The following is a 15456-nucleotide window of genomic DNA, read 5'->3' as shown; positions in this document are numbered from 1 at the left end:
AGCAATGGCGCACAGCTGCGGTGCTGTGCGCTACCTTAGTCTGAAGACAGGATGTCTTCTGCCGCCGATTTCACCGGACCTCTTCGTCTCTTCTGGCTCTGTAAGGGGTACGGCGGCGCGGCTCCGGTGACCCATCCAGGCTGTACCTGTGATCGTCCCTCTGGAGCTAATGTCCAGTAGCCTAAGAAGCCCAATCCACTCTGCACGCAGGTGAGTTCGCTTCTTCTCCCCTTAGTCCCACGATGCAGTGAGCCTGTTGCCAGCAGGACTCACTGAAAATAAAAAAACCTAAACTAAACTTTTATTCTAAGCAGCTCAGGAGAGCCACCTAGATTGCACCCTTCTCGGCCGGGCACAAAAATCTAACTGGAGGAGGGTCATAGGGGGAGGAGCCAGTGCACACCACCTGATCCTTAAGCTTTTATTTTGTGCCCTGTCTCCTGCGGAGCCGCTATTCGCCATGGTCCTTACGGAGTCCCAGCATCCACTAGGACGTCAGAGAAAACACATGCGATTAGTATTTTAAAGGACAGCTCCTCTGAAAAGAGCTGCCCTTTGCGATGCCGGGACTTCCGGGGTTTTCGGCCCCCGGGAGTCCCTCTGCGCATGCAGAGGGTCACGGGGTGTGCTGGGAGGGATCCGATTGGATCCCTTTCAGGAAGAGCCCATAGGCTTCTATAGGGCAATGCCAGCAAAAGCTGGTGTTAACCTCCGCGCCGAAGCACCGGCATCCAGAGCTTAGTACATATGGGAAATGAGTCCAAAAACAGGCTTTTGTCCGCATTTTGCCTATGGTACAGCCTGCCCGTAGACTTTCCGTCGCCTGATAAACTCACTGCACAAACCGCCACAATAGAAGGCTCTGGAGACAGTATTTCTGGATGAAACCTATGAGATTTTTTCACAATATGGGTGGAATTCAATTGTTTGAAAAGTCGGTTGGGTGTCTGTTTTTATTTCTGTCTATTAGATAGGAAAAAACAGACACCCAACTGACTTTTCAAACAACTGAATACCCTCTTATGTTTCTTGATAAATTACGAGAAGTGGTAATTGGTACTTTTTCTGGTGAAACTGGGACATAAATAGAGCACATTACATATATCCCAAATTTTTGCATCACGCATTTCAGTAGTGTGAGGGGTGGGGGCTCTGTGCCACGCACTAGCTCCAGGTGCCATGGTGGCAAGCTACACCTCTGCTGCTAAGCAGCGCTCTAGTAAAGTGACAGTCTCACAGCCACACTGATTGAAGTTCATTCATTCATGTCAGACTGACCTACTGCAATGTTAAAGACTGGATCTCACATCAGCTGCGAGGGTGAAGCTTGGGAGAATCCCCAACCCCAGCAAGACCCAGTACATGAGATTGTCTAAATGTAGGATTTAAAAAAGGGGCAGACTAGATGGGCCAAGTGGTTCTTATCTGACGTCAAATTCTATGTTCTATGTATATTCTATGTACATTGCGGGACAGATTGTCTATATGGAGATTCAGGTAAAAGATACTGCAATAGCATTTATGTCCCTGCATCTATTCTGCCTCATGTTGTGCGCCTGTGATCTAAATAGCATATTTAAATGTCCCATGCTTTTGCAGTGCGGCATGCACTAGACGGGAACACAGATTGCTAGATGATCACATGGGTGGATACGCAAGGGGTGTTACTCAGTGGGATATATTTCCTATCAGGCCTCAATTCAGGCAATTGGGACAGCGAGACAGTCCCCTCAAACAACTGAACACAGTATACAGCATATTTACCCATATTGTTTGTTATAATAATATAATATGCAAAATACAGACAGTCACACCATGACATGCACACACAGGCAAATTCCATGTAATCTGTACATGGGCATAATTTAGGGCAAGATAACCTAAGCATACTTTTACAGCTGCTCCAGCACATCTATAAGGTGACTGCTGTCAGTTATGGGGTCGATGTAGAGTTTAACGCAATTTGGTATTGCGGATGTAACTTGCACTGTGAATTCTGCGGAGCACATGCAAATACGAGAGATGCAGAGTCGTCTGCGCCACGTGCGAATGAAGAGGCGTAACGGGCTGGTAATAGTAGGGGGAATCCAATTGTTTCTCCCCTCAGCTTCAACTAGATGGCGCCCAATGAAGCAATTCAATTGTTGCTCCATTCGGGCGCGCTGAGACGCAGAGAGACAACTTTCGGCTTGCAGCCCCCGTGCTGGCGAGCGGAAATATGCAAAAAGTGACCCGTTAGCGTGCTCAAATGGCACTTTTCGCATTTCACGTGGCTAAGTATGGCCTGTCTGGGCACAATTAGCGCGATAGAAAAAAAAAAAAAAAAATCAACCCTGAATTGCACCTGTCACTTTAGACAGAGATTTGGTGCGCAAAACAATTGAAACACCCCCGTTGCGTGCGCATATAGGATAAGATTAGTGAGAGGTATCAAAGGAAATGCAGGCTATGCAAAGTAGTCTGTACTGTGTAGTTAGATGTAATTGCATCTGGTTTTAAAATGATCTTTTGCACCAGGGATAGGACTGTGTAAGTGCGCTATGGTGGCGGCTATGAAATGAAGCATACGGATAGGTGGCGGTCCGACAACGGGTATGCGTGCAGCTCTGCATACCAGTGATGTGCGGTGGGGAGCCTTTCCTGTCATACTAATGTTTGCACCAGAGTTTTGACTGTATAAAGTATATGAAAAATACAAAGAATATGTTTGAAATATCTTTTTTGTATTATTTTACTAATTTTTATAGCCAAAACTCTGGAGTAAAAATAAGATTTTACTTACCGATAAATCTATTTCTCATAGTCCGTAGTGGATGCTGGGGACTCCGTCAGGACCATGGGGAATAGCGGCTCCGCAGGAGACAGGGCACAAAAGCAAGCTTTTAGGATCACATGGTGTGTACTGGCTCCTCCCCCTATGACCCTCCTCCAAGCCTCAGTTAGGTACTGTGCCCGGACGAGCGTACACAATAAGGAAGGATCTTGAATCCCGGGTAAGACTCATACCAGCCACACCAATCACACCGTACAACTTGTGATTTGAACCCAGTTAACAGTATGATAACAATGAAGTAGCCTCTAAAAAAGATGGCTCACAACAATAATAACCCGATTTTTTTGTAACAATAACTATGTACAAGTAATGCAGAGAATCCGCACTTGGGATGGGCGCCCAGCATCCACTACGGACTATGAGAAATAGATTTATCGGTAAGTAAAATCTTATTTTCTCTAACGTCCTAGTGGATGCTGGGGACTCCGTCAGGACCATGGGGATTATACCAAAGCTCCCAAACGGGCGGGAGAGTGCGGATGACTCTGCAGCACCGAATGAGAGAACTCCAGGTCCTCCTCAGCCAGGGTATCAAATTTGTAGAATTTAGCAAACGTGTTTGCCCCTGACCAAGTAGCTGCTCGGCAAAGTTGTAAAGCCGAGACCCCTCGGGCAGCCGCCCAAGATGAGCCCACCTTCCTTGTGGAATGGGCATTTACAGATTTTGGCTGTGGCAGGCCTGCCACAGAATGTGCAAGCTGAATTGTACTACAAATCCAACGAGCAATAGTCTGCTTAGAAGCAGGAGCACCCAGCTTTTTGGGTGCCTACAATATAAACAGCAAGTCAGACTTTCTGACTCCAGCCGTCCTGGAATTATATATATATATATATATATATATATATATATATATATATATATATATATATATATTTCAGGGCCCTGACAACGTCTAGCAACTTGGAGTCCTCCAAGTCCCTAGTAGCCGCAGGCACCACAATAGGTTGTTTCAGGTGAAACGCTGACACCACCTTAGGAAGAAACTGGGGACGAGTCCGCAGTTCTGCCCTGTCCGAATGGAAAATCAAATATGGGCTTTTGTAAGACAAAGCCGCCAATTTTGACAATCGCCTGGCCGAGGCCAGGGCCAACAGCATGGTCACTTTCCATGTGAGATATTTCAAATCCACAGATTTGAGTGGTTCAAACCAATATGATTTGAGGAATCCCAACACTACGTTGAGATCCCGCGGTGCCACTGGAGGCACACAAGGGCTGTATATGCAATACTCCCTTGACAAACGTCTGGACTTCAGGAACTGAAGCCAATTCTTTCTGGAAGAAAATCTATAGGGCCGAAACTTGAACCTTAAATGGACCCCAATTTGAGGCTCATAGACACTCCTGTTTGCAGGAAGTGCAGAAATCGACCTAGTTGAAATTTTTTCGTGGGGCCTTCCTGGCCTCACCCACGCAACATATTTTTACCACATGTGGTGATAACGTTGTGCGGTCACCTCCTTCCTGGCTTTGACCAGGGTAGGTATGACCTCTTCCGGAATGCCTTTTCCCTTAGGATCCGGCGTTCAAACCGCCATGCCGTCAAACGCAGTCGCGGTAAGTCTTGGAACAGACAAGGTCCCTGCTGGAGCAGGTCCTTTCTTAAAGGCCGATGCCACGGTTCCTCTTGGAACAGACATGGTACTTGCTGAAAGCAAATCCCTTCTTAGCTCCCGAGGCCATTAGTCCTCTGTGAGCATCTCTTGAAGTTCCGGTTACCAAGTCCCTCTTGGCCAATCCGGAGCCACGAGTATAGTTCTTACTCCTCTATGTCTTATAATTCTCAATACCTTGGTTATGAGAAGCAGAGGAGGGAACACATACACCGACTGTTACACCCACGGTGTTACCAGGACGTCCACAGCTATCGCCTGAAGGTCTCGTGACCTGGCGCAATACCTGTCCCATTTTTTGTTCGGGCGGGACGCCATCATGTCCACCTTTGGTCTTTCCCAACGGTTCACGATCATGCGGAAAACTTCCCGATGAAGTTCCCACTCTCCCGGGTGGAGGTCGTGCCTGCTGAGGAAGTCTGCTTCCCAGTCGTCCACTCCCGGAATGAACACTGCTGACAGTGCTATCACATGATTTTCCGCCTAGCGAAAAATCCTTGCAGTTTTGCCACTGCCCTCCTGCTTCTTGTGCCGCCCTTTCTGTTTACGTGGGCGACTGCCGTGATGTTATCCCACTGGATCAATACCGGCTGACCTTGAAGCAGAGGTCTTGCTAAGCTTAGAGCATTATAAATTTGCTCTTAGCTCCAGTATATTTATGTGGAGAGAATTCTCCAGACTTGATCACACTCCTTGTGTGACTGCTCCCCAGCCTCTCAGGCTGGCCTCCGTGGTCACGAGCATCCAATCCTGAATGCCGAATCTGCGGCCCTCTAGAAGATGAGCACTCTGTAATCACCACAGGAGAGACACCCTTGTCCTTGGATATAGGGTTATCCGCTGATGCATCTGAAGATGCGATCCGGACCATTTGTCCAGCAGATCCCACTGAAGAGTTCTTGCGTGAAATCTGCCGAATGGATAATAAGCCACCATTTTTACCAGGACTCTTGTGCAATGATGCACTGACACTTTTCCTGGTTTTAGGAGGATCCCGATTAGCTCGGATAACTCCCTGGCTTTCTCCTCTGGGAGAAACACCTTTTCCTGGACTGTGTCCAGAATCATCCCTAGGACCAGCAGACGTGTCGTCGGAACAACTGCGGTTTTGGAATATTTAGAATCCACCCGTGCGGTCGTAGAACTACTTGAGATAGTGCTACTCCGACCTCCAACTGTTCTCTGGACCTTGTTCTTATCAGGAGGTCGTCCATTTTCTTTGAAGACGAATCCTCCTTTCGGTCATTACCTTGGTAAGGACCCGGGGTGCCTTGGACAATCCAACGGCATCGTCTTGAAACTGATAGTGACAGTTCTGTACCACGAACCTGAGGTACCCTTGGTGAGAAAAGGCAAATTTTGGGACATGGAGGTAAGGATCCCTGATGTCCCGGGACACCATATAGTCCCCTTGTTCTTTGCTATCACTGCTCTGAGTGACTCCATCTGGATTTGAACCCTTGTAAGTGTTCAAATTTTTCAGATTTAGAATAGGTCTCACCTAGCCTTCAGTACCACCATATAGTGTGGAGTAATACCCCTTTCCTTGTTGTCGGAGGGGTAATTTTATTATCACCTGCTGGGAATACAGCTTGTGAATTGTTTTCAATACTGCCTCCCTGTCGGAGGGAGACATTGGTACAGCAGACTACAGGAACCTGCGAGGGGGGAAACCTCTCGACATTCCAATCTGTACCCCTTGGATACTACTTGTAGGATCCAGGGGTCCTGTACGGTCCCAGCGTCATGCTGAGAACTTGGTAGAAGCGGTGGAGGGCTTCTGTTCCTGGGAATGGGCTGCCTGCTGCAGTCTTCTTCCCTTTCCTCTATCCCTGGGCAGATATGACTCTTATAGGGACGAAAGGACTGAGGCTGAAAAGACGGTGTCTTTTTCTGCAGAGATGTGACTTAGGGTAAAAAACGGTGGATTTTCCAGCAGTTGCCCTGGCCACCAGGTCCCATGGACCGACCCCAAATAACTCCTCCCCTTTATACGGCAATACATCTTTGTGCCGTTTGGAATCTGCATCACCTGACCACTGTCGTGTCCATAAACATCTTCTTGCAGATATGGACATCGCATTTACTCTTGATGCCAGAGTGCAAATATCCCTCTGCGCATCTCGCATATATAGAAATGCATCCTTTAAATGCTCTATAGTCAATAAAATACTGTCCCTGTCAAAGGTATCAATATTTTTAGTCAGGGAATCCGACCAAGCCACCTCAGCTCTGCACATCCAGGCTGAGGCGATCGCTGGTCGCAGTATAACACCAGCATGTGTGTGTATACTTTTTAGGATATTTTTCAGCCTCCTATCAGCTGGCTCCTTAAGTACGGCCCTATCCGTAGATGGTACCGCTACTTTTTCTGATAAGCGTGTGAGCGCCTTATCCACCCTGAGGGGTGTTTCCCACCGCGCCTTAACTTCTGGCGGGAAAGGGTATACCGCCAATAATTTTCTATCGGGGGAAACCCACGCATCATCACACACTTCATTTAATTTATCTGATTCAGGAAAAACTACAGGTAGTTTTTTCACCTCACACATAATACCCTTTTTTGTGGTACTTGGAGTATCAGAAATATGTAACACCTCCTTCATTGCCCTTAACGTGTGGCCCTAAAAGAAAATACGTTTGTTTCTTCACCGTCGACACTGAAATCAGTGTCCGTGTCTGGGTCTGTGTCGACCGACTGAGGTAAATGGGCATTTTACAGCCCCTGACGGTGTTTGAGACGCCTGGACAGATACTAATTTGTTCGCCGGCCCTCTCATGTCGTCAACCGGCTTGCAGCGTGTTGACATTGTCACGTAATTTCCATAAATAAGCCATCCATTCCGGTGTCGACTCCCTAGAGAGTGACATCACCATTACAGGCAATTTGCTCCGCCTCCTCACCAATATTTTCCTCATACATGTCGACACACACGTACCGACATACAGCACACACATAGGGAATGCTCTGATAGAGGACAGGACCCACTAGCCCTTTGGGGAGACAGAGGGAGAGTTTGCCAGCACACACCAAAACGCTATAATTATCCAGGGACAACCTTTATATAAGTGTTCCTCCCTTATAGCATTTTAATATATATACATATCGCCAAATCAGTGCCCCCCCTCTCTGTTTTAACCCTGTTTCTGTAGTGCAGTGCAGGGGAGAGCATGGGAGCCTTCCCACCAGCCTTTCTGTGAGGGAAAATGGCGCTGTGTGCTGAGGAGAATAGGCCCCGCCCCCTTTTCGGCGGGCTTCTTCTCCGGAGTTTTAGATATCTGGCAGGGGTTAAATACATCCATATAGCCTCAAGGGCTATATGTGATGTATTTTTCGCCATACAGGTATTATACATTGCTGTCCAGGGCGCCCCCCTCCAGCGCCCTGCACCCTCCGTGACCGCTGTGTGAAGTGTGCTGACAACAATGGCGCACAGCTGCAGTGCTGTGCGCTACCTGATGAAGACTGAGAGTCTTCTGCCGCCTGGTTCCGGACCTCTTCATCTTCAGCGTCTGCAAGGGGGGTCGGCGGCGCGGCTCCGGGACGAACCCCAGGGCGAGCCCTGTGTTCCGACTCCCTCTGGAGCTATGTCCAGTAGCCTAAGAATCCAATCCATCCTGCACGCAGGTGAGTTGAAAATCTCTCCCCTAAGTCCCTCGATGCAGTGAGCCTGTTGCCAGCAGGACTCACTGAAAATAAAGAACCTAAAAACTTTTTCTAAGTAACTCTTTAAGAGAGCCACCTAGATTGCACCCTTCTCGGCCGGGCACAAAAACCTAACTGAGGCTTGGAGGAGGGTCATAGGGGGAGGAGCCAGTACACACCATGTGATCCTAAAAGCTTGCTTTTGTGCCCTGCCTCCTGCGGAGCCGCTATTCCCCATGGTCCTGACGGAGTCCCCAGCATCCACTAGGACGTTAGAGAAAAGTCTATGGCTCACCTGCCTATCTTCTCTGCACATCTCTGATCAAAACTCACCAAATTTCCAGGAGTTTATACTGCTGCACCTGTGTATAATGCCCACATCCATGTACCCTTTGGCTCATATATTGCGTGTGAATTTGGCTCTGGTGCTAGCCAGTGCCACCTGAGCCATTTAGCTCACCGCACGTACCTGCTGCACATGGGCCCTTATTCCGAGTTGATCGCACAAAGCTGCTTTTTGCAGCCCGTGCGATCAACTATACTCCACCTATGGGGGTGGGTTTTTCCCCATAGCAAGGCTGCGTTCGCTTGTGCAGCCCTGCTATGGGGAACAAATTTGTGCAGTTTGTAAGTAGGGCTAGACTTACTTACCAGCTACAACGTTTTCAGCCTGTTCGGTCCTGATTCTAACGTCAAACACCCGCCCTGGACACGCCTGCGTTTTTCTTACCACTCCCTGAAAACGGCTCCGGACGCTGTGTTGCCGCCCAGGAACGCCCACGCCAGTCAATCTTCAAGCGATCGCCACTGCGATCGCTTTCTTCTTCTGTCCCTTCGTCATTACCTGGCGACGTCCGTCGCCGCACAACTATGCGCGTACACATTACGGCCCCCGTGAATGCTCAGTAGTGACCTGGTTGCAGCTGTGCGAACGAAAGCACGCTGCGATTGGGTCGGAATGACCCCCATGGTCATCAATCTGCATTTAGTGCTGTGTATGAATGAGTGAGCAATTACAGCCACACTGCCTTTACTGCTGCAGTCCCACATTTACTACAGTGCTATAATTCATTAATAAAAAACCAAGTAATGATTACAGTACTTACTGCATATGTCATAATAACAAAATATATTATATAATAGCTCACATCTATCTATCTATCTATCCATCAATCAGTAAAAGTGGCCACCCCTGTATCTGATAATACAGCAGCAATACACAGCGGCATGCCTTTTACCTGTGTTTATCACCTGTCTCCCCCCCTGCTGCACTCTCACTGCTGCCGGGCGACATGTTACACTCTTCCTGCAAGCAGTAGCTGCTACTCCCGGAGAAGTGTGACTGTGTGTGTACTGAGTTGTACCCAGATAAGAAGTGACATCACGGTCACATGACTAGCATCACAGGAGGGTGGGGGGTGAGTGTCAGTGGAGGGAACTTGTGCCTGTGGCAGCGAGGAGCAAGCGTGTGTGTCTGCCAGATCAGATCCTGCTCATTGTTCTATTCTGCAAAGTCAAGTAAATCTGTCTAAGGGCCTGATTCTGATTTGTACTTTATTGTATCAGCTGCAGGGAAAAATACCCGAAAAGGAATCGGAGTGGCATCGCAGGGACAGAGCGTTTTCACAAGCTCTGTCCCTGCATGCGATAATTAATTGATATATCCATGCGATGTAATCAATTATCACATTGCGGGTTTGGCTGATATTATCACATCACATCCGCGTGCTCAGATGCAGATTGTGATAAATCAGCACCTTGGAAAGAAAATAAAGATTTAGGGGGTCATTCCGACCCGATCGCTCGCTGCAGTTTATCGCAACGCAGCGATCGGGTCGGATCTGCGCATGCGGCGGCGCTGCTGTGCTTACCATGCAATCGCATGATTGCATGGTAATCACTTTGGCATTTCAGGTGCGATTTCATCACACCTGAACTGCCGGTTCGATGCCCCGAGATGTCACGTCGCGGGGCATCGCACAAGTGTATGGGCACCATAAGTAGCATTACCTTTTCCTTACAAAAGCTCTCCTAAATACCCTTCGTTACAGTATATCATAATTATAGAGATGATTTGTCAACACAGTGAGTTACTACCCTAGCTTATATCTCTGCATGTATTATACCGTACATAGGGGTCATTCTGAGTTGTTTGCTAGCTGCACTCGTTCGTTGTGCAGCGATGAGGCAAAAAAAACGGCACTTCTGCGCATGCGGCGCAATGCGCATGCGCAACGTATTATTACAACGAACGATGTCGTTTCACACAAGGTCTAGCGAAGCTTTTCAGTCGCACTGCTGGCCGCAGAGTGATTGACATAAAGTGGGCGTTTCTTGGTGTCAACTGACCGTTTTCAGGGAGTGTTCGAAAAAACACAGGCGTCCCAGGAAAAACGCAGGCGTGGCTGGGCGAACGCAGGGGTGTTTGTGACGTCAAAACAGGAACTGAACAGTCTGAAGTCATCGCAAGCGCTGAGTAGGTTTTGAGCAAAAAAACTCTGTAGCCGCTCTGCGATCCTTTCGTTCACACTTCTGCTAAGCTAAAATACACTCCCAGTGGGAGATGGCATAGCGGCTGCTAAAAACTGCTAGCGAGCGAACAACTCTGAATGACCACCATAGACTAGCACAATGCAGCTTTCTCTTTCAGTGATGTGAATAGTGCAGAACTCCTCTGTCAGATTAACACATAGGAACTGTAAGCTGAGTCTATGTTGCCAGTGGGAGCTCATTACTAGAACACAGGAAGTGTAGTGAAGCCAGTGGTGCATAGAGGTCTGTGTTGCTCAGTGCCAGTAGTACATGTGAGCATCCTGCAGACAGTCCTCCTACACCCATACACACTGCTGCTTCTGCATAACAGGGATTATTATCTTTTATTGGCTGAGTACCTACCTCTCCCTTACCTGCAGGTGTCAGTTTGTGGAGCTGGTGCTGAGCACAGAGGAATAACACAGGCATAGGGAGCCTTTGCCCACAGGAGCTTACAGTCTAGTGGCAGTGCGTGGGAAAGTGAATTGGTGCAAACTCTACTGAGCCTGGAGCTTGAACTGCAATCAGCATCCTCAAAAGGCAAGTGCCTTACCCACTAAAGCTCCTGTTTTCCTATGTACAGTAATAGTGATTATAGCAACCACACATGATTGTGGAGGTCACCTAGAACTGTCCATTGTTGTTGTGTGTTTCAGTGTACCTAGGATTACAGTAAAGGAGATAAAATAATCCATAATAAACTTTAAACCCTTCCGGTGCTGAAATTGCTGTTTGCTGTGGAGTGAGTACAATCACTTCTTTATTATAAGGTTGTTGTTTTTTTACTGTGTCTATGTCTTCTTTACAATTATTGTGTACCCCATTTAATATTGGGAGAGCTAAATTTGGCACTTGTCAATTATAGCGGCCTATCTCCTACAAGAGCTCCTACATCGGGCATCCTGAACCTCAGTTCTCAAGGCTCACTAACAGTGCAGGTTTTAGTGATATCCAGGCTACAGCACAGATTAAATAACTAATCACCTGTGTTCAAGCATGGATATTCCTAAACCTGGACTGTCAGTGTGCCTTGAGGACCAAGGTTGGGAATACATGTCCTACATTCTACATGTGGCATCTGTATGATTAACTTGTGGCCTGAACTTTATTCTACAAAGAAATTGAGGAACTTTTATGAATTTCTGGCAAGTGGGGTCCTCAGGTACCCCTGACAGTGCATGTTTTCCAAATCTAGTTGATGCACAGGTGCATTCATTACTGGCTGGCACATTTTAAAAGAGCCAAAGCTGGAGCTAATTATTTCCCTTGTGATACCAAGGAGATCCGTATGACATGCACTGTTAGGGGTCCCTGGGAACACTATTCTAGGTCTTTAGGTTCCTCCCACATTCCAAAAACATACCGGGATTGGCTTATGACAGAATGGGCCCTAGTGTCCCATGGAGTGTTGTGAATATGGTAGCGCTATACAAGAAAAATAATAATGTATTTTAATATGAAGAATAAAGATAAGTTGTAGAAAATTAGTATCCAGCATGAAGTGTTTTCAGAGACTGTTTGCACAAATGCAAGAGAATGGATCCAGTGCTCAGTTCTGTACAACAGTCACCTGTGCTAATTATGCCATACACCTGTTCTCCCCAAGCAGGAGAATCTCATCACTGTTTGTCTTTGGCATAAAGGCTGCACATGGGAAGACATGTATCAGTATTTGAACTTTATCTTCTTTGGAAAATATTTTGTATTTAAATTGACATGTTTGTTTTGCTTTGTTAAAAAAATATTATTTTAGATATACAGTGTGTATTTCAAGAGATGATGGTTATTAGCCAAATAAGGAAGGTGACCAGGGGAAGTGCTTGGTTTGTGTTAGTGTATTTCAGCGGTTTTATAAGACTTTTTGTAGAAATGTAAACTGTTAACTGTTCATTTTGTTCCTAAACATGGGAAATAATTACCATATTAGAGAGTAATAGGAAAGTCCTGCACACAGTGCCCTCCAACATAACCATTATTTGCTCTCATGAGCAAATAATGAGTGAGTTGTATTTAATCTATGATTAGAATATAACCTTTTATTTCTGGGATTACAAAGATTTGGCATAGGGGGTAACGTACAAAATAGTACAGACAAGAACATAACGTGTATACATAATTGCAGTGCTCAAATTATGTAATATAATAAGCAACAATATTAGCAGTTTCCCCTTATATCTAGGGATAGTGTTAGGTTTTAATGATTTCTCTATGGATATGTCCCTATTTTTCAGTTCTTGCAAGTCGTTCAGTGCAATGTCTTTTAATCTGTATACAGCAGGCATTCCCAACCTCTCTGATATCCAGCCTCCAGCAAAGATGGTTAAATCAAAATAATGGAGGTACTAATTTAGTCACCTGTGCTCAAGCATGAGTATCACTAAAACCCGGGCCTTGAGGACTGAGGTTGGGAATTCCTGGTGTACAGGCTAGAACTCTCATCTTTATCTAGCGCATAGGTTCTCAAACTCGGTCCTCAGGACCCCACACAGTGCATGTTTTGCAGGTAACCCAGCAGGTGCACAGGTGTATTAATTACTCACTGACACATTTTAAAAGGTCCACAGGTGGAGCTAATTATTTCACTTGCGATTCTGTGAGGAGACCTGCAAAACATGCACTGTGTGGGGTCCTGAGGACCGAGTTTGAGAACCTGTGATCTAGCGCATAGGTCTGCAAACTCGGTCCTCAGGACCCCACACAGTGCATGTTTTGCAGGTCTCCTCACAGAATCACAAGTGACATAATTAAATCCACCTGTGGACCTTTTAAAATGTGTCTGTGAGTAATTAATACACCTTTGCACCTGCTGGGTTACCTGCAAAACATGCACTGTGCGGGGTAATGAGGACCGAGTTTGCAGACCTATGATTTAGCCTTTATAAATTGGTATGAAGATGTACTGTATATTACAGATACATGAAGAATGTTATCAGTCAGCTATGTACATTTTATGGGCGATTCAATTAGGCCCATTAAGGCAGATGTATGAAGGGATGAAGGAGTGATAAGTGGAAGGTGATAACACACCAGCCAATCAGCTCCTGTCATTTTTCAAATCCGTAATGATTGGCTGGTGCGTTATCACCTTCCACTTATCACTCCTTTATCACTTCTGTATCCCTTCTCCAGGTTAATACATCTGCCCCATTGTTCTATGGAATATTGCTTGTTAGTAACATTGCTTTTTTTTTTTTTTCACACCCCATAGAGTAGTGTTTCCCAACCACGGTCCTCAAGGCACACTAACAGTCCTGGTTTTAGTGATATCCAGGCTTGAACACAGGTGACTTAATTAGTACCTCAGTTATTTTGATTTAACCATCTGTGCTGAAGCCTGGATATCACTAAAACCTGCACTGTTGGTGTGCCTTGAGGACCGTGGTTGGGAATGCCTGCCATAGAGGTTAGAGCAAAAATAAGCAACATTTTACATGCGCAAATTGCGCTCAGCCCCAGCGAGAGCTCACATCTTATTCTGCTTTTACATCTAAATGACCCTGATCAGACTGGTGGTAAGAACCAACTTATTGCCGGGTCGGTGACATCAGTGGTCCATTGCCGGCGCTAGGAGATGAGATCATCTCCTAGCGCCGGCTATCCCTTTGCAGTAAACGGGACCTGGGTCGTATCAACCCAGCTTGCCCATTTAAAGTACACCGCTACCCGGGTCCTTCCGGTGACCAACCCTGCAAGCTAGCCGGCTTGGATGCCCAGATCACTGGACCCGGGTAAACCCTTTTCCACTGAGCCGCACCCGGGTTACCATGGCAATAACATGGGTTTTTAGCACAGTGGAAAAGAACTATTACTGAATCAGATAATATGAAAAGCCCACAAATGGGGAATCAAAATAGTTTAGCTCAGTGGTTCTCAACCGCGGTCCTCAAGTACCCCCAACAGTTCATGTTTTCCAGGTCTCCTCACAGGATTGCAAGTGAAATAATTTGCTCCACCTGTGGGTCTTTTAAAATGTGTCAGTTAGTAATGACTACACCTGTTCTACTGCTAGGTGACCTGGAAAACATGAACTGTTGGGGGTACTTGAGGACAGAGGTTGAGAACCACTGGTTTAGCTGGTGACAAAGGCAGTGTCGGACTGGGGCATAAAGGGCCCACCGGGGAAATGCAGTGGTAGGGACTGTCAAAGTCGGAAAAATATCATGCTACACGTTGCCATATATTCCCCATGCGCTTGCCCGCTGCACATGCACATTCTCTCCCGTGCGTGCGCATACTCGCAGTTGCGTGACGGCGCCTCCTCGGCCATGCGCTCGAGCGCATGGTATGTGCATTTACGGTAGAGTTTGTGTGCGTCTAGCGGGCGACTCAATCGTTACATAGTAAATCCAAATAGTATGTTTTATAGATAATGTTCCCCTTAATAATAACTGTAAGTTTGTTTATTGTGACTGGTCCCTGGACAGAGGTATTCCTCTTTGCATGATACGAAGGGTCAGATAGGATTTGAGCAGTGGTGTTTGGTACCTAACTAAAGAACATTTTATTAGAAACAATCCGGTGCTGGTTAGGTAAAGATTAATCGCTCCTGCGTATAGTTATGTCTATTAGTAGATTCTGGACATTTATTCATTGTCCATGTGTTGGAAATCCTGAGTTTCCCTCCCACCTGAGCAGTCTGAAATAGTCACAGCCCACCTGTTCAAACAAACCTATGACCTTTTGTTGTAATATGAAGACAGATTCCTGTGTCCAATGAACAATGAGATTATAGGTCCCTTTGTAGTGTACTGTATGCAGTGTATATAAGGACAGCCAGCCTGGCCAGCTCAGTCTCTCTCTCCACAAACGGTTTTCATCTTGACTAACTCGG

General features: G+C 46.6%; 2 protein-coding genes across 10 annotated transcripts in view; one reads left to right on the top strand and one right to left on the bottom strand.

Annotated features, from left to right (window-relative positions):
* The window catches only part of NUDT7 (nudix hydrolase 7), a 52084-nt gene extending 42600 nt beyond the window's left edge, over positions 1-9484 (bottom strand). The window contains exon 1 of the mRNA XM_063945384.1: positions 9332-9484. Coding sequence (XP_063801454.1) covers positions 9332-9387 — 56 coding nt within the window. The 5' untranslated portion in view covers positions 9388-9484. The remainder of the gene's footprint in view (positions 1-9331) is intronic.
* A 28-nt stretch (positions 9485-9512) lies between these two features.
* Positions 9513-15456, top strand: part of WWOX (WW domain containing oxidoreductase) — a 1758901-nt gene continuing 1752957 nt past the window's right edge. For 2 of the 9 annotated variants that reach the window (XM_063945382.1, XM_063945383.1), the window contains exon 1: positions 14703-14756. In XM_063945382.1, coding sequence (XP_063801452.1) covers positions 14749-14756 — 8 coding nt within the window. In that variant the 5' untranslated portion in view covers positions 14703-14748. Of the gene's footprint in view, positions 9612-10831; positions 11166-11295; positions 11368-13957; positions 14029-14696; positions 14757-15456 lie in introns of those variants that run through there. The other 7 variants (XM_063945377.1, XM_063945376.1, XM_063945379.1 and 4 more) reach the window with 7 other exon arrangements.

Source organism: Pseudophryne corroboree, chromosome 11 (assembly GCF_028390025.1).
Source record: "Pseudophryne corroboree isolate aPseCor3 chromosome 11, aPseCor3.hap2, whole genome shotgun sequence".
Taxonomy (NCBI): Eukaryota; Metazoa; Chordata; class Amphibia; order Anura; family Myobatrachidae; genus Pseudophryne; species Pseudophryne corroboree.
Note: the sequence above shows the minus strand (reverse complement) of the source record. Positions and strands in the feature narration are given on the sequence as shown.